Genomic DNA, 24,197 nt, shown 5'->3' with positions numbered 1-24,197 from the left:
AGAGATCTCTCAGCTGCAAAAATCAAGGTGCAGGGTCTCGAAGGAGGGTTTATCAATAGCAATCTTCATATCACGACTGAAAGAGGACCTCTAAACATACGCGTTGCCGTAGATTCAGTGAGCATAAAGGATTATGATTCGATTGAAAGAAGATCATACGCACAAGTGGTGATTGATGGAGGTAGAAACGACACAGGCTGGGGATTTAAGAAGGCTTTCAAAGACAGGGTCATAATTGCTGATAATATGCACGAACTACCATCAAGGCAGGAGGCCGTTTCATCTTTCAAACCTGATGCAGCCCATAAAGCAACAGCCTCGATTACTCAGTCCTGCGAGCTGCCGATTACGAACAAAGGTAAAGAAAAAATTGAGTTCAAGAAAGGCGAGACAGGCGAGAATTCAGGAGAAAGAAATTGTGCTTCAGACCCATGGCATCGTGGGAAACATATCAAGATTCTCAAAAAGTTAAAACCGAAGGATCAGAAGGAGTTTCACAAAGGAAAGATTGACACTACAAAAGCTACAGTCTCACAAAACAATGTTCAACAAACTTTCGAAGGGAAGACTAGAAAAGCGGGAAGGATGTTTGACCAGGTTTATCGAAGGAAACAGGTTCAGCAGCTTCTAGACAAATATTCTAAGCGTAAAATAGACAGTCAAACGATTCCAATCCTTGACATCGACAAAGATACATGTCTCGGGGAGGAAAGCTTCTGGGATAACAAAACAGATCACGGACAGTTCGAGGACAATTCAGATGACGGAAGAGAATTCAGTGATGCAGACAGTCATATCTCCGATCAGTCGGACTTCTCAACAAGAAAGTCACTGGAATTTAATGATTTGGGAGAATTTTTTGAGGAATCTCCGAGTAAGGTACGCAATTTACCCAACAACTCTACTTCGATTCATTCTCCTTCCCTTTCTATTCCAATTTCAGCTTCCTTCATCGGGTCGGGGGGAAAGGAAGTATTGCTGGGTGAGGGGGGGCTTTTTGCAGCGGGTAGAAAGTTGGGTTTATCCGGTAATAACTTCTCAGGGCATATTGACGGACTGGAGGAAGGTGTGGATATTCTGTCTATGGACAAACGGGAATCTAAGTATGCTGACCCGAACGAGTGCTTAACATTGATGGGTTTACAGAGGGTGGAACTTAGTGATTTCAATGCTGAAACTGTCTGTGGAATGACGAAGCTGAATGAAGGACTTAGTAGTCATAAGATAGAGAGGGCCGCAGAAGTTAATCAATGAAAATTCTTTCTTGGAATATAAGGGGGAGTGGTTCAGCCAATAGAAGGGGAGTCATTCGAGCCATACTAGCCAAAGAAAAACCAGACATAATTATTCTGCAGGAGACAAAAAGGGTGGTGGTGGACAGAAAACTAATATCAACTCTGTGGAAGTCTAGATTTGTGGAATGGGTATCCTTACCTTCGCTTGGTAGATCAGGGGGGATAATCATCATGTGGGATCCAAGGGTAATAACGGTCAAGGATAATCTGATAGGGGAATTTTCAGTCTCAATTCAGATACAATACAATACACAAATCGACTGGTGGTTTTCAGCCGTTTATGGGCCATGTCAACCGAGTTTAAGGAGTAATTTTTGGGATGAACTTGCGGGTTTGAGGGTCATTTGTGGTGATAGATGGTGTTTGGGGGGAGATTTCAACGTTGTGAGATCCACTAGTGAGAAATTAAACAGCGGCTCTACGACTTCGAGTATGCAGTGCTTTGACACTTTGATTCAAGATTTACAGCTTTGTGATCCACCTCTTTTGAACGGACATTTCACTTGGTCGAATATGAGGGCTTCACCAATTTGTTGCCGTTTGGATAGATTCTTGTTTACTATGGGTTGGACTGAACTATTCCCTTTCTATAGACAGTCTATCTTACCGAGAATCACGTCGGACCATTTCCCTTTGGTTCTCGACTTGACAAAAAGCAGGTGGGGGCCATCACCTTTCAGATTCGAGAACGTGTGGTTGAAGGATAAGAATTTCAAAAAAAATGCGGAACAGTGGTGGAATAAATTGGGTTTCGATGGATGGGCGGGTTATCAATTCATGATGAGACTAAGATCGGTTAAGGGTGACATCAAAAAATGGAATAAGGAAGTTTATGGGTCGTTGGAAATGCAAGCAGCAGAGTTATCAAACAAGATTGAAAGAATTGACAAAATAGAGGGTGAGGGGAAGGTCACGGAAGGCTTAATTTCTGAGAGAAAAGAAGCAAAATTAAAGTACGAAGAAAATCTAAAACGAAGGAATCAGATTAGCAACCAAAAATGCAGGGTGAAATGGATCAAAGATGGGGACCAAAATTCAAAATTCTTTCATTCGATTCTAAATCAGCGTAAGAGTAAGGCTACAATTGACAGAATCGAAAGAAATGATGGATCAATAACAACAAGCGAGGATGAGATTGTTTCAATTATTTCCGAATTCTACAAGGCACTATACAGTAAGCACGAGGAAGAAGTTTGGGGGGTTGAAGGCTTAGAATGGTGTCCAATTGAAGTGGAAATGAATAGGCAACTAGAAATAGAATTCACAATCGAGGAAGTAAAGGAAGCAGTCTTTACTTGTGATGGTGACAAGAGTCCGGGCCCTGATGGATTCACTTTGAGTTTCTTCCAAGATTGCTGGGAAATTGTCAAAAAGGATATTTTGTTGGTGTTCCAAGAGTTTTTCCGCAGTGGCATCATTAATGGAATCACAAACGAGACTTACATATGCTTGATTCGAAAGAAAGGCGACTCTTTCAAAGTTAAGGATTTCCGACCTATCAGTTTAATAACAAGTTTATACAAGATAATATCGAAAGTCCTGACATTGAGACTGAAACGTGTTATGGGGGTGACAATCTCGGAATCACAGAATGCTTTCGTTGAAGGGAGAAATATCCTAGATTGTGGACTAATAGCAAATGAGTTGCTTGAGGAGGCTAGGGTGAGGAGGAAGGAAGGATGGGTGCTGAAAGTGGATTTTGAGAAAGCTTACGACAATGTTAATTGGGATTTTCTGGACTACGTCTTAGCAAGGAAGGGGTTTGGGAAAAAATGGAGATCGTGGATGCGGGGATGTGTATCGAATGTTTCTTTTTCGGTTATGATCAACGGAAGGCCGAGAGGAAAATTTAATGCTTTCAAAGGACTTCGTCAAGGAGATCCTTTATCTCCTTTCCTATTCAACTTGGTCGTTGACGTTTTGGGAAGATTGATAGACAAAGCTAAATCATCGAATTTAATAAAAGGTATTACGGTTGGAAAAGATTTGATCGAGATAACTCACATACAGTTCGCGGATGACACACTTTTTTTCGCACAAAAAGACGAGCACATAAGATTCATGGTCAAAGTGGTGAGCTCCTTCTGCCAAATGTCGGGCCTGAAAATAAATTGGGATAAAAGTGCGTTGTTGGGGATTAATCGTGAAGATGATGAAGTGGAAAGGTTGGCATTACAGTTGGGTTGTGGCAAAGCGAATTGGCCTATCACTTATTTGGGGGTTCCTTTGGGAGGGAACCCATTGAAAGCATCATTTTGGCAACCGGTAGTTAATAAACTGTCCAAAAAACTTGTTGCATGGAAGAAAGGTTTTCTGTCGAAAGGTGCCAGATTGACTTTGATACTATCGGTCTTGAATTCCATACCGATATATTACATGTCATTATTTAGGCTGCCGAGAAATGTTGAGGAAGTCATGGACAAAATTTCAAGGAATTTTCTTTGGGATGGAGCGGATGGAGATGCACATATACATTTGGCCTCATGGGATCAAGTTTGTAAACCAAAGGAAAGAGGTGGACTAGGCATAGTTAAACTAAGATTCAAAAATGAAGCCTTGTTAGGGAAGTGGTGGTGGAGATTCTTAAAGGAAGAGGGGACTTTATGGAAAAAGATCATAATTAGCAAATATGGATTTCAAGAAAATGGATGGGATGCGGGATTGGCGAGTGGTGTAACATTCAGATGCCCTTGGAAGTTTATCTCCCGGATTTACCCAACTTTCAAACGTTGTGTTTTAGTTAAGGTGAGAGGAGGGAATAAAGTGAGATTTTGGGAAGATCATTGGGTGGGTGATGGTTCCTTCAAAGTAGTTTTCCCAGCTTTACATCAGCTGTCAAATGTTCACAATCTGCCCATTTCGAACTTCGCATCACTTGATGAGTCCAACTTGAACTCTTCTTGGGATTTTCACTTCAGACGAGAGATTAGAGAGGGAGAGCTAGATGAGTTGACAGGTTTATTAGAGGTCTTAGAATCGGTTAGATTAGTCCGGGGGGTGCGAGACTTTGTCCAGTGGGGTGGGGATTCTTCGGGCATTTTTTCGGTAAGTTCATTTTACGATTCTTTTTTCTGTCATAATCTTCACCCAAAATTCCACCTTTTTGACAACATTTGGAAAATTCCTGTGCCGACCAAGATTCGATTCTTCTCTTGGTCAGCCTCTTTGGGTAAGCTGCCAAGCTCGGAGACAATTCAAAAAAGGTTCCCTGGAATTGCTCTGTCTCCAAATATGTGTGTTCTATGCAGACAGGAAACCGAGACTCAGGAACATATGTTGATTCACTGCTCTTTCGCAATCTCTCTGTGGAGTAGGGCTTTGCAAGAATTGAGGTTGACTTGGGTGACACCGAAATCAACAAAAGAGCTATTCGGCATGGATTTGGCCCAATCAACAGGGACTAAAGGAAGAATTTTCTGGAAAGTCGTGGTCCATTGCCTATGCTGGACAATTTGGTTGGAAAGAAACAAGAGAATCTTTGAAGGAACAGAGTCAAATGTTGAGATTTGCTGGGAGAAGATCAAAGTTAATGTGGCCTTGTGGATTGGAAACCACAAAGACTTCGACAACGTTTCGGTTTTTGATTTGTTAAGACAATGGGATTATGTGTATCTTTGAGACTCTCAAGCTTTTTTGTTTTGTTTGTAGGTTGACAGTGAACTTCCAGTCCACTGCATTTCTGTTCTAATAGTTGTAAACTTTTAAATCATTATTAATTAATAAAATTATGTTTCCTATAAAAAAAAAAAAAAAGTGTACTGTGAACAAAGTGGGAATTTCAAATGCTCATAACCCCGTTCTACATGATAGAACAAAACATGCCGAAGTTGACAAACATTTCATTAAGGAGAAAATAGAAAGTCGCCTAATTTGTGTTTTGTATGTACCAACCACATAACATATCGCTGATATACTAGCCAAAGGCTTGCACAAAAAACAGTTTGAACCTCTAGTAAGCAAGCTAGCAATGGAAGACATTTACAAGCCAACTTGAGATGGAAGTGTTGGAAGATACGACAGAATATTCATAGATTAGCTTCAAATCTTTAACTTTTGTATTTTTTATTTAGTGGTATAATAATTAGATAGACAAAGCTTAGAGGGCTAGGTGTAACTTTACTTTTTGTTTCTTTAGGTTGTACTATATAATTATGTGTTCAATATGTTGTATAGGTGGGGATAAACAACACCATTCTCTAATAGACATGTGTGTATTTTGCTACAGTTGTTGCTAGCATTGCTAGAGAGAAAAAATTATTCTCTTAGAATATTTTCTGCTCTAGGGGTCATTCTCCTTGTGAGAATTGATCATTTCTTATGTGAGTCTCCTTGTAATTTTCTGTTTTAGTTTCTAAAAAACATATATTTCATCTCACTTTCCACATATTCTACACAAACATTGGTTCGAAATTTCTTTCTTTCAAATAATATTGAAACATGTTCTTGGGACGTGGAGTCATACTTTATGAAATTGCACTATTGTGAACGAGCACCTCATTTTAATCAAGTTGATCTATCTTGATGCATTCCTCTTCTCAGAGTTACAAATATGCATGGATTTCATGCATTGATTATGATCATATCTTGCTCGGTCATCATTTCTTTGGATTCACAGATCGTAATGAATAAAGGCTCTGGTAGCTGGAGAAAGGTGATGGCAGCATCTAGGGTGAGAGGGTTTTGCTTTAAATAAGGTCCAAACCACCGCCTCAACCACAAAGGAAGAGAGCTTTGACCATTTCAACCTCATGGGTGGTGTTGTGTTACGGGCTTTTATGGGTAATAGTTATAATGAGCTGGATTCAAATAGGAACTATATAAAATCAAATGTGTTAGAATTAAAATGGGGAGGGGTTAGTTATTTTGTTCGTGGGTATAAAAAGGGGGAATGGGGTAGTTGTTTTGTATACGTGTGTATTTTGTTATGGTTGTTGCTAGCATTGCTAGGGAGAGGAATTTATTCTCTTAGAATATTTTCTGCTCTAGGAGTCATTCTCCTTGTGAGAATTAATCATTTCTTACGTAATTTTATGTTTTAGTTAATGAAATTATAGCTTTATTTGTATTTGTGGTTTGAGTTCCTATCAAATGGTCCGACCTCCCGGCAAAAGAGGGAGAAACAACATGGCTACCACAAGAAATGAAAAAAAAACTGGAAAGGGAGGGAAACATGGAGAACATGTAGCATACATTGGCATCTAGAATTGCTCCGGTCTTTTTTGAGTGATAATGACAATGGGCTGGATTCAAAAATAGGAACTTTTAGAATTAAAATGGGGTGGGGTTAGATATTTTGCGCGTGAGAATAAGAAGGGGGAATGAGATAAGTTATTTGGGATGTGTGTATTTCAATACGGTTGATGCTAGAATTGCTAGAGGGGATATTTTATTTACTTAGAATATTTTCTGCTCTAGGGGTCATTCTACTTGTGAGCATAAGATCATTTCTTATGTAATTTTCTGTTTTAGTTAATGAAATTATAGCTTTCTTTTTATTTGTGGTTTGAGTTCCTAACATAGTGCATGTTTAATTAATTTTGAAGAGGATTTGAATGAGCTATTTTTGGTTAGTTTTTGGGTATATTTTTCAAGACAGTTTCCATTAGTTCCAACTTTCCATGAAAACATGAAAGAAGACAATGCTGGAATTATGAAAAAGGCGTCACCATCACCATAAATTTATTATTAAAGCGGGAAAAAATTGGCGATATTTGAATGTGGTTAATAAATAGTTAATTACATTCAACCTTTATAAAATTAATTAAATAGTTTAAAATTTTGAGAATTTTGTTTGTTCATAGCAAGCTTCAAAGAGATTTAGAAGATAAACAGCACACTATATACACACAGAATGTAAACTTCAGGATTACGTACCATCCACCTTGCCAAGATCTACACCACCACAACCAACAGCTGCCCCAGAACTGGCAACAACAGAACCATCAGCAGTGTCCTTTGCTTCGTCATCATCGATCCTTGTACATTTCACCCAAACAAATCCAATAAGAGAAAAACTACACTTGCACGGAGATGATCCCAAAAGCTGTAAACATGCTTAAATCAAAAGAGAGATGTTGATGGATAAACCGTAGAATTCTAAATTACAAAATACCATATTAAAGATGTGAAACATTCATTGAACATCAAAGCTTGCACTACTAAGGAACATCACCAAAGTAAATAGGTAGCACAATCACGGTCCAACTTAGTGAAATATATAACGAAATAACACAAGACTTTTAACATCATCAGCCAATTAATCGCATGATAAACAAATGAATAGATACGATGACTTTCCAACCAGGACCATGAAAAACATCAAATAACGCATCAAGGCTTAGAGAAAATGACTAAGATAGTCTTAAAGCAAGAATATATAATAAATACTCAAACAATGACAAATGAACAAAGGAGGAACACGTTAAGGTATGATTTCATGATGCATTTTACCGTGAGCATTTGAGACGACAATTTTCTGAATGATCAACTGGAATTGTAATTTCACCGTCATCCTAAAAATAAATCACAAAAAACTTAAATTCGTAACATCGTATGCCAACAAAAAGATAAACAGTGATAAAATGTCAAGTCTTTGATGACGCACTAATATTAATCTTTTTGCTTGTTCAAATCTACTCTAAAATTATTGCTTCAGTATTTATTTCAAACTTGATTTGAAGACTTCACTTACGCTCCTCGCGTCGCCTCAATCTAACATCACACAATATTAATCCGAAACTAAAAGAATCTTCAAGAATTTACTTCAAAACATACTGCCGCAAGAAAACAACTCCATTTGATGCAAACATTTAGAACTTTCTCAACATGACACCATATCTCTGCTTTGTCTTCTATGTTACTACCCCTTTCCAATTCATATCTTATAGTTATTGAATGGGACATTAATTGAATCAAAGATAAATTCACATTGCTTGCATAAGATAAGTAATGAATTCCTAGTTTTAAAGCTAAAAACGAGTAGAAATCAAAATTTCATAATAGATAGACTAGGGGTCTCATCTAATTTTAACTAGGTTTTGAATTCGCATGCCACGATACATTGGCTATAAGTGTTGTGGGCCCAAAAGAAAAGAGTCGCGTAGCGTGCAAGAAGCCCAAAGCCATATTTGTTTATTCTAGAAGAAATAGGGCTCGCACATGTGAGAGTGGGGGAGAACATATGGAGGTAAATGGGCTACTGGAGAGTCGGTTATTTCTTTTTCTTGAGTAAACAAATACTACCTTATGCTAGTGTCGTACAGAAAAAATGTCTCTACGTTTCTTACCTTTTAATTTAGGCATTCATGATATTTCGATTAAATAACTTTTTGTTAATTTTAAAAATGTCGTTACAACAATAGCAAAGGAGTTTTAAAGATTGAAAACCAAGAAATTCATTTGACGTCACCATCAACACAACACATATCACTGAACATTCAAATAAACAGGAACAAGGATAATACGAACTCAATTAAAACACTCACTAAAATTTACCAAAAACAAAATGGCGAGGATGATACCTTGATCTCACAAAGCACTACACTATCTACAACCATCACATGAACTACACCTCGAAAAAGAGTGCGATCATGACTTCCAGCGGTCCGAGCCCAAAATGTCAAGGCATAATATGCGAAAAACACGTTAAGCTTGCAGACCTCCTCCAAATAGAATCTCTTTTGCTGTAACAACCCCAAAAAATACATTAACAAAATCATTATGCATGTTAAATATCAAGGCTGCTAATAATATTAAACAATTTGACTAACTTCTTTGTCATTGTAGAATTCCAAGGATAATTCTGCTAAGAAGTTAACTTTTTCTCTCCTATCGAAATAAATATGTGATATCCCTGCACCGGGGTCACAATCACGCTGGTCGAAATATGTATCACAGAGCTGCCAACGTATTTAAACAACGTAAACCTTTCGAAAAAATGGAAACACGGTGCGATAAATTAGAGTGTTAATCCCAACTAAATGAAACTAATACAGTAAAAAAAATATAAAATTCAAAGGATCAAATCCCATGTAGTAGAAGAAGCAAGGAACGACGTACATCACGTAGGGCCCACAACATTGAATGACCCAATGGACAAAACCCTGCAAAATTGTATCCCATTCAATTGAATATATTTTCTTTGATCCCATACATTTATATGCATAGAAAGTGGAAAAAATAGAGAACTAAAAATTCTCTGTCTTTCCAAATTACAACTAAAGAAGGTTTCGAGTTGAAACTCATTCTCTCTAATCGATCATTTGTCACTAGCAAACAAAATAGACATTATGCACGTATATTAAATCATATTTTAATAGTAGTACATTTTGTAATTTGGTTGGATAATCCATAGAGTTTTTTACTTTATTTGGTTGGTTTAGTGTGGTGGGCTGTGGATAAGCTGGGAAGGTTTGCAAAGATTATGATAAACCTGATGTACAGATTAGGTCGAGTATGGGTTTAAGATTTAAGGGTCGGGTTGGGCATGGATTCTTTAGTACTTTAACGGGCCGCTCTCGAGTCTCCATACCCAGTGGACCCGACCCATTGTCATCCAAGCCTAAATTGATTGTGGTATGTTCTTAAAGGTCATTAAGAAAATCCTTTTTTTTCTCCAAAAAAATAAACAAACTTGTTCATTTTATTTTCTGTTTCATAAAAACAATATATTTCACGTCACTTTTCAAATTATTTTACACAACATTGATTCAAAATTTATTTCTTTCAAAAATAAATAGAGAATGAATAGACAACCAAATATTCGAAATTTCACACAAATGTTCTTGACGAAATTTGTTCTTGGGATCATGGAGTCATACTTGATGACATTTGACTATTGTGCACAAATAACTCGTCGTATTCAAGATCATCTATATATAACATACCTCTTCTGAGACTCAAAAATAGCATGATTTTCTTTGGTAATCATTTCTTTATATTCCTAGATCATAACGAAGAAAGATTCTGATAGCTGGAGAATGTTGATGACAGCATCTAAGGTGAGGGTTTCGCTATAAATAGGGTTCAGATCATTGCCTCCTCAGCCACAAAAGAAGAGAGGTTTGGACCACTTCAACCTCATGGGTGGTAGTGCATGTTAAATTAATCAAGAAAAACATTTTGGATGGGCTATTTTTCGCTAGTTATTGGGAATAGTTTTTTAAGACAGTTTCCATTTATTCAAACTTTCCATGAAAGAAAAAAGAAGACAACGTTGTAGCTATGAAAAGGACATCACCATCACCATAAACAGCACACTATATATACATAGATTGTAAATTTCATGATTACGTACCATCCACCTTGCCCGGATCTACACAACCATGACCAAAAACACTGGCAGCAACCGAACCACCGGATGAGGAATTTCGGACGTGATAATCACTCCTTCTACCCAAACAAATCCAATAAGAGAATACTACACGTGCATCTACACCCCAAAAACTGTAAACATGCTTCTTTCGAAAAAGAGATGCTAAAGGATAAAACATAAAATTCCAAAAATACAAAAGACCTTAATAAAAAATAGTGAAACATCCATTTAACATCCAAGATAGTACTACTAAGGCACATCACCAAAGTAAAATATATAGCACAAATGTACAATCACGGTTCTCCTTACTGAAATATGCAAACAAATAAGACAGGACTTTTAATATCATCAGTTCCAATTAATCACATGATATACTAATGAATTGATAAGATGACTTTCCAACCAGAAGCATCTTAAAGCTAGGAAATATAAATATTGAACTAATGAAAAACATCACATAACATATGAATGTTTAGAGCAAATCACTTCCCAACTGAGACAATTTTAAAGCATAATAAATACAAAACTAATGACAAATGAATAAAGGAAGAACTCGTTAAGGTGTGATTTCATGATGCATTTTACCGTGAGTGTTGGAGACGACATTTTTCAGAATGATCATCTGGAATCGCCATTTCATCGCCACCCTAAAAATAAATAACAAAAAATAACTTCCAAACATCGTATGCCAAAAACAGATGAACGGTGATAAAACGTTAAGCATTTGATGATGCAGTCATATTCCTATTTTGCTTGTTCAAATCTACTCTAAAATAATGGCTTTGATATTTATTTAAAACTTGGTTAAAGCCTCCACTTATGCTCCTAACATGGCCTCAATCTATGGTCAAGCGATATTGACCCGCAACTCAAAGAACCTCAGGCATTTATACCAATATACACTGCCACAAGGAAAACGCTCCATTAGATGCATACATTTAGAACTTGTGACCAACATGGCACCTATCTATGCTTTTTCTTCTATGTTACCTCTCTACATCTCATATTTTTATAGTAATTATTAACTGGGACATTAGTTGAATGAAAGATAAATTCACGTGGCTAGAATAAGACAAGTAACGAATCGCTAGTTTGAAAGCTAAAAAGAACATGTAAAATCCAAATTCCATAATAAATAGACTGTTTCATTTAATTTTAACTCATTTCCGAATTTGCATTCCTAGCATATGTGGCTATAACTGTTGTGGGACCAAAAGAAGTAACTCGCTTAGCGGGAAAGAAGCCCAAAACATACGTAGCACGGATACTCCTAAATCTATTTTTTTCCTGAAGTATCCGATACAGCCGATACGCGTCTCGGATACGGAAAAATTCGTGTCGTTGACTTTTGTATATTTGATGAGTCGTATATGTCTTGAATACGGCTTGGATACACCATGGACACGGCGAGGATGCGTTTTCAAGATAAATTTTGGCTTTTTTTGTTTTTCTTGTTAAATCACTCGTCTGAAGTAGTATATTTTATATATCTATAATTTTTAATTTTTATTTATATATTTTAATAATTGTTGTATTCTAGCTTTATCGTGTCTTTTATTTCAAAAAAATTTGTATCTTCGTATTCGTATCATATTCGATACGATACCCGTACTCGTATATGTAATCGTACCCATATCCATGCAACATAGCCTAAAACATACCATTGAACATTCAAATAAACAAAGATCAAGGATAATTTTAACGCAATCAAAAACTAACGAAAATTGACCAAAGACAAAACGGGGAGGAATGAAGGATGGTACCTTGATCTCACAAAGCAATATATCCCCTTTCTGCATATTAACAACACCTCGAAAAAGAAGGCCCTCAGCATTTTCGGCAGTTCGTGCCCAAAATGTCAAGAAATGAAACGTGACAAATACGTTAAGCTGGGCAACCTTCTCAAGATAGAAATTCTTTTGCTGTAACAAACCCAAAAATACACGAACAAACACATTATGCGTGTTAAATAATCAAGGCAGCCAATACTATTAAATAATTTGTCTAACCTCTTTCTCATTGTAGATGTTCAAAGCTAATTCCGCCCAACAATTGGCACGGTCTATCCCATCGATATGAAAACGCGTGCTCCCTGCACCGGGGTTACAATAACTCGGGTCGAAATATTTATCACACATCTGCGAACAAATTTAAACAATGTTAAGTTTTTCGATGTTTATGAAAACATGTTGTGATAATGTGTAGTGTTAACTCCAAAGGATCAAATCAAATGTAGTATAAGGAAGGAAGAGCGTACTTCACGTAGATATGACAGCATTGAACCATCCCTTGGCCGAACCCCTACAAAATTAGTATTCCATTCAACTGAACCCATTTTCTTTTATCTATTTCATTTTATATGAACAAGAAATTCAATTATTTTTACACAAAAGTAAAGTTATTCGATAATCAACCCGACATAATCACACGCAAAACTCACTATTCAGGTTCATGATATTTAAAGTAGAAAACATTGTTGTTAAGATATAGCATATCTTAAAAATAGCTTTTAAACATAAGCATGAAATTTCTATTCAAACAGGGTATAATGCACATGTTTTCCACAGCGTAACAGCTTATCATCTTATTACGATTCAAGGACACACATATGCATGAGTGAAGATAAGCACAAAATTCAGACACCAAGCTCAACAGCACAAAACTTATTTACATAATAAAATATATCTTTACAAATTAAACTTGTAGACTTGGGCAATATACCAAAGCCTGAGACTTCCCACGTCTCAAACTCTTCACTACTAACTTGGAACTTGGAGGAGAGTTCAGCTCCAAGATTTCTTTAACTCAAAATAATAAGTGTGCATGATAGAACACAAGAAGGGTCAGAAGTCAACAACATGAAAGGGTAAGCTCGTTTCTCATGTGTCCAGTTGGCTGCTAAGCGGATTCTTAATCCACATTTTTCCAAATCAACAACATGAAAGGGTAAGCTCGTTTCTTTTGATCCCTCGCATTTTATATGAATACAAAATTCGATGATTTTTACCAAAAAACAATCTCATTCGATAATCAACCCCAAATAATCACACAAAACTCATAATCCAGGTTTAAAATATTTAAAGTAGTAAACAATATTGTCAAGACATAGCTTAAAAATAGCATTTAAACATAGGCATTAAAATGCCATCTCAACAGGGTTTAATACGCGAGTTTTCCACAGTGCAAAAGTTTATCATCTTATTAAGATTCAAGGACATGCACGTGTGAAGATGAGCACCAAATTCAGACCCCAAGCTCAACAACACGCAACTCATTTACATAGTGAAATATGATTACAAATTAAATTTGTAGAGTTGAAACTCATTCTCTCTAATCGATCATTTGTCACTAGCAAATTATAATAACCCCAAGACAGCACCAATACGAAATTCATGGCAGCCAGGTATCAATCCCATTTTATGCATTTGCGAACACGATTTTTATTTTGTATTCCTTTCTATCGGTCTCAATTTGGCCCACATTCAATTAAGCCACGACCAGCCTAGCATTAATTCAATACATATAAATAACAAGAACAAACCAAACATTCGTTGCCACCTCTGACCTTTGGATGATGAGTCTGGGCAAACAATCATTGCCATCTCTTACTTTTGGAAGATGATCCTGGCTTGCGAAGGGAAAATACGAAGTGATCGAAGGGAAATATAAGCACGACTGCACCCTAATCCTACGTTCTGCTCTGAAGGATGGGCTTTAGATAAGTGAGGTGGGCCAAAAATTAGGTATGGGCTCACTCACAGTGAGGTGGGCCAAAAATTAGATATGGGCTCACTCACAATATTCTATTTGCGTTTATATATTTATATACATACAATACATATTAATATCTTCTATATTGTAAGATAGCGACTCCTATTTTTCATTCCAATATTACCCTTTAATAGCCAAAAAAAGGTTTAAAAATAACAAAAAAATTGAAAAACAAAAGTAAAATTGCTTCGGTCTCGGAATAACTTATTCTTACAAGATAATTAATAACTTAACACATTTTCTAAATTTACATGGAAACTACATTAAATTTTAGTTTGGTAATTAAGGAATTATCACTAAATGGTAAAGAAGGACCTTTATTATCGAACATTTGTTAAAAGAAAATAAAACTTTAATATACCAAATTGGATATATTTATTTGCACCTTGTATAAATTGTATTACATTGTATGAAACTTATTTGTGCATAAATCATTTAATTTTTGCATATATCGCATGATTATATACAATTGTTTATAAAAAAAGATAGTAAAAAATTTCAACCGCCTAGGCAGCCGATACGGTAGACGGTCACCGTTCACGCCGTCACAGCCATTTACAACACTGATTATATTAAAAATCGATATATCAAATTTTTTCGTTACCACAAGTTCATCAAATTCCAACCATTAAAAATGGAGATTTCAAACCATTTGGCACAAACTTCTATCAATTCACATGTAAAATATTTAAATTCACATTATTTTACACAGACTATGATTCAAAATTCTTTCCTACGGGTCACTATTTTGCTGATGATGAAGCAAGACCCAATGAGGGCATCCTCAGCTTTGACGAAGTACTGTAGGCATTGGTGGAGAACTCAAACAATTTTGAAATTACATAATATTAGCTTTAGCCTTGAGGAGTAGGCTGATCATAGGGGGAGTATTATAACGGGCTTTTATGCGTAATGATGATAATGAGCTAGAATAATTAAATTATAAATCTCAGTTAAATTATAAAGCTCAATTTAATTCTGAAGCCCAAATAAATTATATAAACTTATAACGGATTAATTCTTATCGATTCAAACCGATCACAAGGCGCTGCAAATGGAGGAGATCGTGAAGAGAGATAGAGAGGTCGTGGAATAGAAGGCGGAAGAACGTGGATCATGGGGGGAGTGGTGGAGAACCGCATATTTTCTACGAAGAAAAGGAGGCAATCGGCAAAGAAAGGGGAGAAGTCTACGCACAAAAATCTGCAAAACGTTCTCTGCTAATTTTTCAGTGTTCAAGCATTAGTTTTCAAGCTTTCTAGTAATTGTTCTAGCATTTTAGGTCTTCTCGTTTTAGGCTTCAACAACAATTTATTATATTTTTCATGTTTTGATAAAATCATACGGTTCTTGTAAATCAAAATTGTGTTAGGGATTTATTTCCATCAATTTCCAATAGTTTTCTTCATTTTGGCATGTCATTTGTTTTAGGATACTAGAACTGACGGTCGAATTTATAATTCGTGTCGCTTGAATAGTTAAAAGTTAGATTTTATCATTTTCACATAAATAAGTGCACCTTTGCACCTGACACCCCCGCAAATATCAATATTGTGCAAACAAATATATAATTTATAACAAAATATACCGTCAAGAAAATAATTGGTGTAACCTAACGGGGGTATTTTGTTTTTTAACCTCGGTCAACTATTTATTTAAGAAAATGACCATTTCATGTGTATTTCAAATACACACGAAGATGTCATTTTCTTAAATAAATAGTTGACCGAGATTATTTTGCAATCCCGTAACGACCTAATATATTGTCCTAATATTTCAAGAAGAAGATAAAAGCAAATATAACACTATTTTAAAATACTTTTATTTAAACAACATACATTACACTTTAATTATTTCAAGCACCTCCAGGATCAAAACACACAATGCAATATCCAAAAATCAAATCTTCCCAGAAAACCATATTAGAAAAATTGAAGACTAGCTACCGCTTAACATGATTATCTAGTTGAAAGAAATAGAGGGTTGTGCATAAAATCAAAAGAAACCTGTATTTCGGGATAGCATTAAAGCCTCTTTTAAATTTCCTCGGCGAAGCATTTGGGTAAGTCATGGGAAAAGGTAGAGCATCGTCATTGTCAGTCAATGGTAGAATCAATGTTCTCCGATAATCCTTGGCCGATCCTCCCAGTGACCGCTGTGCAGAGGCGTCGATGCAGCGGGAAAGTTGAAACACGCACGGTGCTGCGTTAACAGCCGAGGCACGGGCCACGGCAGCAATAGTTCCGGAATGAGCAGGACCATTTTTACTAGTTTTCCAGGCGGAGCTTTATTGGAGCATAACACGGCAGCGATAGTTCCGGAATGAGTAGGACCATGGTTCGCCGGAACGGCCGTGTTGCCACCGGAACGGCCGTTCCGGAACGGGAACGGCCTTTGCCGTTCCAAAGTTCCGGGGTGGGTCGGTAGATGACTTGTAGCGGCGTTTCGTAAGCGATATAACGGTGGAAAACGGATATGGAACGGGTGAACGGAACGGGAACGTAATTAGCGACGGTTTTAGCTTTAACCGTCGCTAATAGCGACAGTTTTATGTATTTAGCAACGGTTTATTTAACCGTCGCCGATGTATATCGGCGACGGTTTTATTAAAACCGTCGCGAATATAGCGACGGTATTTGTAAAACCGTCGCTAATCCTGGTCTATATCGTGGAGATCAATTTTCCCAACTGAATCTCAAAGAAGAATACACTAATGATTTTGTTCCTCCATGTCATTCTTTATGATATAAGTCTCGATTATATAGCATTTACAGGTATCTTTCTATATAAATGTTTGTTTTCATCATCTATATGACATGGTGTTGGAGGTCATGGTCCCGAGTATAGATCTTCAAGTACAGTTAATAGTTCTACTGTGTATCGTGGATTCGAATACTATAATCGTCGTGACGAAATACTTATATAAAATCAGTCATTTCATTCTAATGATCTTTCGTCATCTCAATCTAATCAATATCCATATGAACAATCACGTCAATATCCAAATGTTCGAATTCAATTTAATCTACGAGATAGTGATGAAGAATATAACAATGATCTCGCTCATCTGCGTCACTCTTTATGGTATTAGCTTTGGTATGTTATAATTTTTAGTGTGTATTTCTTATTGTGCTATTATTGTAAAATAGTTTTGTATTGATATATTAATTTGTAATAAATTCATATATTTTATTGTTTGGTATGATGTAATTTATATTTAAATTTTTTTACTAATTTTTTGAATTTATTAATTTTTTTATACAACCGTTCCGCAACCGTTCCGCAACATAACATTGGAACTGGAACGGTCGTTGTCGTTCTAAGCACCGCAACCGTTCCGGCAAACCATGAGCAGGACCATGTTTTACTAGTTTGGCAGGCAGAGCTTTAATTGCAGCGTAATAATATTCCCAACCACCACCAACCAACAAGGTGGGAATTAATCTGATTTAATTATTTAATTTTAAATTGAAGTTACTCCAACGTGGTAATTAAATTTAAATAGCTAATTAAATTTGATTTTATATATATATATATATATATATATATATATATATATATATATATATATATATATATATATATATATATATATAGAGGCACACGTATATACACACATATGCCAAAACAATTTACAAAATCAACATAAAAATTTCTAATTTTTTAAATTACCGATTTATGATTTAAAAAACAATTATATTGAATAAATACATTTTAAAATTAAAACAGATATTAAAATCTTTATGAACCAGTGTAATATTGTTAAATAAATATTGACTAAATATATAATCTTGTTCAATACATATAAAATTAAATGATTTCTTAAAAAAATTGATAAAATTATTAATATTATTTTTTTGATTCCAAAATATACTAGAATAAATTCTTTAAATAAAAATAAAAGATGGACTGTGTTGGACAATAGAACAATTTTTAAAAAAAATCCCAAAATAATACTAATAAGGAAAAAAAAAAGGACAAAAACTTGTGTGAGACGGTCTCACGGATCGTATTTGTGAGACGGATCTCTTATTTGGGTCATCCATGAAAAAGTATTATTTTTTATGCTAAGATTATTATTTTTTATTGTGAATATGAGTAGGGTTGACCCGTCTCACAGATTAAGATCCGTGAGACGGTCTGACATGAGACTCACTCAAAAAAAGAGTAACATGGGTTCAAATTAATTAACGGGTGTAGTATGAAATGTAGAGCAGAGCATTTGAAACCATGGCTAAACATATGAAACTTTTTAAAAACACGTGATGTCTAAAGAAATGCACTTGATTTTATGCATAGCACAATGTTAGAAATGCACATGTTCAATTCAAAAAAGTTTGCTTATCTAATCTCATGACAAATGGCAAAAATAAAACAGGCGAGACCAACTGATCATGCCAAACCGATTGGAGAAATCGGCAAAGCTATGCAGTCAGGTTACCCGACATTTCTTTATGAAACAGAGCTCAAGAAGAATATTCGAAAAATTCGGATCCGTATCATCGTTTTTTCGCACAATAGAAGTTCAAAATATTTGTTTCGACGTTCGAAACAGTCCTTGGGCACCGTATGTTTATTAAATCATTCATAGGGTGTTTAGTGTTATACTTTGGCGTATAAAACGCTGCTTCCAAACTATTCCATTTTTTAAACGGAGATAGTCCTTTTTGTATATCCTTACGAACGGATCTGCGTCTTTTGATCGTCTGATTAGGTCAATGATCAGAAACTATGTTCCTCGCTTGCATTGCACTATAAATCACATTCGATTTATGCGTTGAGACTATGACATCCCAATTTCTAAAATCCGAAGTCGGTACAGTGGCAGAGGTGCGGTGTGGAAGGAAACAAAGTGACCGAAATTTTTCCCTTAATTTTTCTCAAGTTGGCCAAGAGCTTCAAGAGAAAAGGAGTGAGAATTTTGGTGATTTTATGCTTGTTCTTGTGTACAAAAACTCTCTCGTATATTATGGCTCCTTATAGTATATTTATATAGTGTGACTCCTGATCTCATCAGGAATCCCTCTCTCACAAGGATTATTAATCATTGTCTTATCAAGACTCTATTATTCCAATATAATAAAATTCTCATATTATTAATACATAATGTATTTTATCAACTTTTTATAATGCATAATATACTAATACAATATATATACACATATTTTATATCACCTTATAAAATATATATGTTTTTAAATATTAATATATTTACACATTCAGTTTCAATACATGCATAGATATATTAATTAAATTAAATAAACAATATTTAATATATGTAATTAACTCATTGGTTAATTTAATTCTAGACTCATCTGGAACATTTTATGAGAATTTGTACATATTAGTAGTCACCACTACTAGTATCATCATTTAATCAGTAAATTCTCAATTCATTAAATAATGGATTCCGAACTCATTATAACATCGATCGATGATCCGACAAGCCGATGTATCAAGGATACAAGTCTTGTTCATATAATGAAAATCGAAAATTTTGAAATCAAAATTTTCACTTAACATATTGGGTAGCTGCTAGTTTAGTAAACTTCTTCACCAAAACATGCAGTTTCACTCTCATTCCTTAATTAGCAATTAAGCTAACTTTTATTTCTTCCATATTATGGAACCGGCTTATAAACTCTTTTATGAACATCTTATTTGATCTACATCAAACTATAGTCGTCAAATTCAATATCTTGAACTTTGACTTTCTCAACGGGAGTACAGAATATTATACTTGTGTGACCCTCGATGATTCAAAGATACAGCTAGCTATGTGTTCACATCTCAATGTGATTCATAATAACATTTATTCTTATTCGGGTTTATCTTAATTAGCCTAATTCATTTCATCAACTCTTTGATCAAGAATTTCAAAACTCATTTCTGAGTGAACCCATCATATCATGGTAAGAGCGTCTAGTAGCATCGTCCCATTATTCCCTAGGTATCGCTGATAGCGCCTGCAAAAACATTAAGTTATGGTTAGCGTACAATACAGTCTCTTCAAAAAACTGTGTTGAGTTTATTATTTCTAACCGCGTAAGTATTTTTATGAAAAACGTCCCTCAAATTTTTTAAAAAAAAATTGGGTCTGCCCGGAACTGTTTCGGGCAGACGTGCGTGCACGCGGGCAGGTGCCCGGGAATGTCCCGTGCACCGTGCAGGGCCGTGGGAATGAATTTTTCTGGCCTATGGGCGATTTTCTGATTTTTCAAAATTTTGGGTTAAATTGATATTTTATGAAAATACAGACGCTTTTATCCCTACAATAATTTTGATAAAATTAATTTCTTACAAAATAAATAATCGAAATATGATTTTAATTATTTATGGTAAAAGGTATAGACTGAGACTAGATCCTCAAACTCATACCAATTCTTGACCTCCTTTGGATATTTTCCTGCTATGTCAACTCGAGCTTTTGCTGAGTTAATTCATACCTTAGTTTTAGTTTCTCCTCGTTCTACTGATATACCTGAAATGGAGAACTCGTAAATTCATTAGAATCAACCTTATATTTTCTTTTGTCTGTTTGATGTATAAAGTTGATCTATCCTTCTTCAATCACTTAGGTAAATGATTGATTTGAAGGCTCAAGATAAGGATCCAGAGCTTAAATTTTTTATTGGACTAATTAATTTAAAGATGATCCCGACTTTACACTTGTGCTAGAGGTACTTGAATCCCCTGCTCCAGGTATAGAGTCATGTACTCGAAAACTCTCCTTTTGAGAAGCTAGTGGTTTCTCAATAGCATGGGGGATAAGTTTTTTAAATAGAGACCATAACCGAGTATAAGTTTATAAACAACCTGTAATTCGATCAAACCAGCGTACGTGTAATTCGATCAGAACATAATACAAATATAATACTATTTTAAAATGAATTTAAAAATATTGTACATAATATGCATTGTACTATTTTTCTATGACCACGTACGTGTAACAATATATATACTGAGAAACAGAAAGGTATGCTGAAAACTAGGGGTTGGTACGGTACGGTATACCGTACCGAACTACGGTACCGTATATCGTACAAAATATCGGTATGGAATTTTTCCATACCGATACCGGAAATTCGGTATACTGCACATTCGGTATTGAAAAATTCATACAGGTACCGTACCGACACCGAAAATTTTGTCGGTATACCGAACTTAAATTTTTTTAAAAATAATAACAAAAAATTATTTTCGGTATTTCGGTATATAACAAAATATCAAAAAAAAATATTCCATACCGATACCGTACTGAAATTACCGATACCGAAAATTTCGGTACGGTATCATGTTCGGTATACCCATTTTTCCAGGAAGTTCGGTATTGTTTTGGGTTCTGTTTTTCGGATTTTCGTTATTTTTTCCCACCTCTACTAAAGTCCAGCGAGCTAGTATTGTCGACAAAACAGTAGCACAATGCTTAAAATAAAGCAAACCGAGGCCTGTATGAAATACAGTGTCCTTAAAACAGATTCGTCCCCTCCGGGATGTGCTTCGAAAATGAACTTGGACGTATTTTTCCGAGGATACAACGGAACAACCAGCAGAACCCTAGCACGAGGTACCACTACGGCGAACTGAAAAGTACCTGCAATTTATTACGAGAGCAGAGTAACGGCATAGTAACAACAGCTGTTGGCAGTAGCAGCAGCCGAGACAAAAAAGCATAGCAAAGTGTCGAAAATATCAGAATGTCTCGCTTAATCTAGTTATGGCCCTGGATATGGGCCGATACTACAAAATAATATTGAAATTTAGATAATATAAGGGACGAAAGATACCATAATTTTAAATATTACAAAAATAAGAACTAAACATACATAAATATCTCCTTGAATAAAATCCACGATTGGCGATATTATGGGAACCAAAAAATGTTCTTCAAACAAAATCACACACTCAAATGGAAGTGCTACAAAGCCATGGCATCCAAAATTCGGTCCGTGACTATTCTGAACTATCACTAATTGGGTTTCTATATTATCTTTCTTCACTTTGACAGTGGCCGCCAGTAAAACCGTACGACGGCGCGACATATCATTTAGTAGGCTTTGCTCCGATTTATTCACCCCGGTATACACGGCCTACACGTTAATTTTTGTTATTCAAATATCTAAAAATGTAATTAAGTTACAATTATGTCTTACCGTAAGATGAATTGTTGCCACCAAGTTTTTTAATTGTGAGGTTGTGCAACCAGTACTCGCTCGTAGACCATATTTTACAATGTATGCTAATACATGATCTACCCTCGTACTCCATGACCTATAATGTCATTTGGTGGTGTCGGAATTGATAATAGCTTGTGTAAGTTGTCGAAGCATTCGTTGACATCGAAAAAGAACACTCCTCGCTAATTCTTGATAGGTAATCTTAGCAGTCGATAAACTGTTTCCACACATGCAATCGTTGCTATAAACGAACAGGTGGATAAAGGTGTTTGGAATATCGGATGTAGTTGATGTCTTACTGGAGACAAGAAATCGTGTACGAAGGGGTTGCAATGATTTGCATCCCATCTTGAAGGAATTCTTGTATCATTTTATTACATAAATCTGCATAAGTTGCTCTGTGAACATAATACAAATAAAATACTATTTTAAAATGAAATTAAAAAATTGGACATAATATGCATTGTATAAGTTATATTGATACGCAATGACATCATATATTTGTTTATACATAAAATGTTGTAGATTGATAAAAGATTGAAAATCAATAATAATAAGTTATGCAAGTTCCTAAATTATGCCGACTTCTAGCTTAAACAAAGAAATCAAGAATTATATTTATTTATACTTGATAGATTTATTAATTTGATATTAACTCTTCAAGTTTTTTTTATAAAAAATTTTTCTATGACCCACGTACCTGTTTTGATATATATACTGAGAAACAGAAAGGTATGCTGAAGACTACGGGGTGGTACGGTACGGTATACCGTACCGAACTACGGTACCATATATCGTACCAAAAATATCGGTATGGAGTTTTTCCATACCGATACCGATACCGATACCGGAAATTCGATATACTGCACATTTGGTATACTGAATTTTCGGTATTGAAAAATTCATACAGTTACCGTACCGACACCAAAAATTTTGTCGGTATACCGAAAAAATGTCGGTATACCGAAAACATATTCGGCATACCGAACTAAAATTTTAAAAAAAATAATAAAAAAAATTATTTTCGGTTTTTCGGTGTATACCGAAATACCTAAAAAAATATTTCATACCGATACCGATACCGATACCGAAAATTTCGGTACGACATCATGTTCGGTATACCGATTTTTTCGGGAAGTTCGGTATTTTTTTTCGGTTCGATTTTTCGTTTTTCGGTATTTTTTCCCACCTCTACTAAAAACCAGCGAGCTAGTATTGTGGACAAAACAGTAACACAATGCTTAAAATAAAGCAGACCGAGGCCTGTTGAAATACAATGTCCTTAAAACAGATTTGTCCCCTCTGGGATGTGCTTCAAGGATGAACTTGGACGTCTGTTTCCCAGGATACAACGGAACAACCAGCAGTACCCTAGCATGAGGTACCACTACGGCTACCTAAAAGGTACCTGAACTTTATCACGAGGGCAGAGTAACGGCAGAGTAACAGCAGCTGTTGGCAGTAGCAGCAGCCGAGACAAAAAAGCAGATCAAAGTGTCTAAAATATCATAATGTCACGCTTAATCTGGTTATGGCCCTGGATATGGCCCATACTACAAAATAATATTGAAATTTAGATAATATAAGGGACGGAAAATATCATAATTTTAAATATTACAAAAATAAGAACTAAACATACAT

At 35.5% G+C, this 24,197-nt stretch overlaps 1 protein-coding gene and 1 long non-coding RNA gene across 13 annotated transcripts in view; one reads left to right on the top strand and one right to left on the bottom strand.

The window, feature by feature from the left end:
• Positions 1-7,163, top strand: part of LOC140830432 (uncharacterized) — a 32,176-nt gene extending 25,013 nt beyond the window's left edge. Inside the window, exon 3 of the long non-coding RNA XR_012117624.1 lies at positions 6,600-7,163. This is a non-coding gene — a long non-coding RNA (uncharacterized lncRNA). The remainder of the gene's footprint in view (positions 1-6,599) is intronic.
• LOC140830431 (uncharacterized) overlaps positions 1-16,687 on the bottom strand; it is a 44,494-nt gene extending 27,807 nt beyond the window's left edge. For 3 of the 12 annotated variants that reach the window (XM_073193721.1, XM_073193726.1, XM_073193725.1), the window contains exons 1-11: positions 16,386-16,683; positions 12,866-12,909; positions 12,618-12,746; positions 12,372-12,530; positions 11,194-11,255; positions 10,591-10,685; positions 9,354-9,397; positions 9,065-9,193; positions 8,816-8,977; positions 7,746-7,807; positions 7,170-7,270 (exon numbers count right to left, since the gene is read on the bottom strand). In XM_073193721.1, coding sequence (XP_073049822.1) covers positions 7,170-7,270; positions 7,746-7,807; positions 8,816-8,977; positions 9,065-9,193; positions 9,354-9,397; positions 10,591-10,685; positions 11,194-11,255; positions 12,372-12,530; positions 12,618-12,746; positions 12,866-12,909; positions 16,386-16,437 — 1,039 coding nt within the window. In that variant the 5' untranslated portion in view covers positions 16,438-16,683. Of the gene's footprint in view, positions 1-7,169; positions 7,271-7,745; positions 7,808-8,815; positions 8,978-9,064; positions 9,194-9,353; positions 9,398-10,590; positions 10,686-11,193; positions 11,256-12,371; positions 12,531-12,617; positions 12,747-12,865; positions 12,910-14,173; positions 14,342-16,385 lie in introns of those variants that run through there. The other 9 variants (XM_073193717.1, XM_073193716.1, XM_073193727.1 and 6 more) reach the window with 7 other exon arrangements.
• Between the last annotated feature and the right edge of the window lie 7,510 nt (positions 16,688-24,197).

The sequence above is a fragment of the Primulina eburnea genome, chromosome 4, assembly GCF_022965805.1.
Source record: "Primulina eburnea isolate SZY01 chromosome 4, ASM2296580v1, whole genome shotgun sequence".
In the NCBI taxonomy this organism is placed as follows: Eukaryota; Viridiplantae; Streptophyta; class Magnoliopsida; order Lamiales; family Gesneriaceae; genus Primulina; species Primulina eburnea.
This window is presented reverse-complemented; position numbering and strand designations above follow the sequence as displayed.